This window comes from Palaemon carinicauda, chromosome 31 (assembly GCF_036898095.1).
Source record: "Palaemon carinicauda isolate YSFRI2023 chromosome 31, ASM3689809v2, whole genome shotgun sequence".
In the NCBI taxonomy this organism is placed as follows: Eukaryota; Metazoa; Arthropoda; class Malacostraca; order Decapoda; family Palaemonidae; genus Palaemon; species Palaemon carinicauda.
This window is the reverse complement of record NC_090755.1, coordinates 67,037,809-67,040,308: the sequence shown is the minus strand read 5'-3', so window position 1 is coordinate 67,040,308 and position 2,500 is coordinate 67,037,809. Positions and strand designations below refer to the sequence as shown.

Sequence of the window (2,500 nt, the reverse complement as noted above, 5' to 3'; positions counted from 1 at the left end):
TTGTAACGCACAAACTCTATAGTTCCTTTAATGTCTGAAACCTCACCATCCTTTTGAGCTAATAATGGTATGTTTATGTTTATGCTGTTTTCCCTGTTGGAGCCCCTGGGCTTATAGCATCCTGCTTTTCCAACTAGGGTTGCAGCTTAGCAAATAATAATAATAATAATATGGGGGGGGGGAGCTTAAAGTGCTAGCTTGGGTGGAGAGGGGCTTGGGCCCTTATATATGGCCAGTCTCTAGGGCATTGTCACTGTTCCTTAACACTGTCATTTATGAGCCACATTTAAACCCTTGAAAATGTAACTTTAGGGGAGCCTATAAATCTACCTGTTGAGTCATCAGCAGCCATTGCCTGGCCCTTCCTGGTCCTAGCTTGGGTGGAGAGGGCCCTTGGGCGCTTAACATATTGTCAATCTCAAGAGCATTGTCCTGCTAGGGCATTGACCTTTCCACTGCCATTCATGACTGACCTTTAAACCCTCGAAAGTCTGGAAATAATGTAAACAAACGCCTCTCTTAATTCCAGGTGTCTCACCATCTCCAGTACCCGCCTGGAACGACGAAGCTCTACAGCTACTTCGAGTCCAGAGGTGGAAAGTGAGTTGATTGTCCTCTTCGCCATTTTTATAAGTCGTAATAAATCAAACATTCGAGTGTAAGTCAACTCTGGGGTTTTCATCTCGGTATTGTTAAGTTTTTCATATGTATATGTTTAAATCATTGATATTATTTTTATAGATAAGCTTTAAATTTCTATATATAACAGATTTTTATGTCTATTTTTATTTATTATGTTTATCGTATATTTGATTTTATTTATTTATATAACATTCATATAAATAGTATTTTTTCTTCGCGATTTTAATCGGGCAAGCTCTTTGAGAATCGAGTTAGACTCATTGGGCTGGTTAATCTCCTACCTATAATAATAATAAAAACTCACTTTTTTATTTACGATCTCTAAAATCATGGTGGACCATTGCTTAAAACTTTTCGCTTCTATGAAAGAATTCTTATTACAATAGATTATTATAGATAGGTGGCCAATGAATCAAAGGCATTTCTTCCAACGTGCGATTCTTCAGTGATTCGTAAATGCGTTTCATGATGTTCATGGAAACGCATATCTCTCTCTCTCTCTCTCTCTCTCTCTCTCTCTCTCTCTCTCTCTCTCTCTCTCTCTCTCTCTCTCTCTCTTTCCCTTGAAAGGTTCTCTATATTCTCTCTCAAAAGTCTATCTTCTTCTCTAAAAAGTATCTTCTCTCTCAAGTCTTAATCTTCTCTTTCAAAAGTCTATCTCCTCTCAAATTTCTCTATCTTCTCTCTCTCTCAAGTCTATATTCTTCTCTCTCAAAAGTCTCTATTTTCCTCTTTCTCAAAAGTCTATTTTCTTCTCTCAAAAGTTTATTTCTCTCTCAAAAATCTCTTATCTTCCTCTCCCTCAAAAGTCTCTATTTTCTTCTCTCAAGTCTATTTCCCTCTCTCAAAAGTCTCTACCTTCTTCTCTCTCCTCGCCAGGTTCCCATACACTGTCTTCTTCGGCCTGCAGTACATCCTGAAGAGATGGCTAGTGGGGCAAGTGGTGACCAAGGAAGTCATCCAGGAGGCGAAGGAGATCTACAACGCCGCCGTCTTGTCTGACGACCTGTTCAACGAAGAAGGATGGAATTACATCTTGGAGGTAAGTAACGTGACCTGCGCATGCGTATAGCCTCGGGGGTCTCTATCTAAGGTAATCGAAGTAACATTTATTTGGCTATCACTCCTGTCTTTTTTCAGAAACACGGCGGCCGCCTCCCTATCAGAATTAAGGCCGTGGCCGAGGGCTCCGTGGTACCTGTTAAGAATGTTCTGTTCACCGTGGAGAATACTGACCCGGCTGTTCCCTGGCTGACGCAGTACCTTGAGGTAGGTTGGTTAAATTGACGTTCTTGGGTTAATCGAATTTATCAGTTTCTATGTAGGTGTGAGAGAGAGAGAGAGAGAGAGAGAGAGAGAGAGAGAGAGAGAGAGAGAGAGAGAGAGAGAGAGAGAGAGCATATTGGGCTTCACGCCTATCCAATATCTTCATATATTCTATATATGCAAATACAAACCACTTTACATAGATAACCTAAAACCAAATAACCACCTCTGGAGAAATTTAAACAGGACCCTTTATTCATTTATAGATATCCTGCCAACACACAAACAAACACATACACACACACAGAAAACCCAATACCCTCCGGAGGCCTCCGCCCCATGAATGGCATTACAGATGAGTCTAAATGTCCCATTTCCTGTGATCCCCACCACCCATTCCATGATGTAACCGCGCCCATGGTTTTTGCTCATGGGAAGGGCCCAGTTCCCGCACTGCCATGGGGTCAATAATGCTTCGGGTCTGGTTGGGATTATTTTGGGCATGACCTTCTGGGACTTAAGGTCGAATGTTTCTGTTCAGAATAGACAGAGGGACGTGGAGTTTTTTTTTTATTATTATTTTTTTTTTTTT

General features: G+C 41.0%; 1 protein-coding gene across 1 annotated transcript in view; it reads left to right on the top strand.

The window, feature by feature from the left end:
• The window catches only part of LOC137624505 (nicotinamide phosphoribosyltransferase-like), a 22,765-nt gene that overhangs the window by 4,481 nt on the left and 15,784 nt on the right, over nucleotides 1-2,500 (top strand). Inside the window, exons 2-4 of the mRNA XM_068355318.1 lie at nucleotides 530-600; nucleotides 1,522-1,684; nucleotides 1,783-1,911. Coding sequence (XP_068211419.1) covers nucleotides 530-600; nucleotides 1,522-1,684; nucleotides 1,783-1,911 — 363 coding nt within the window. The remainder of the gene's footprint in view (nucleotides 1-529; nucleotides 601-1,521; nucleotides 1,685-1,782; nucleotides 1,912-2,500) is intronic.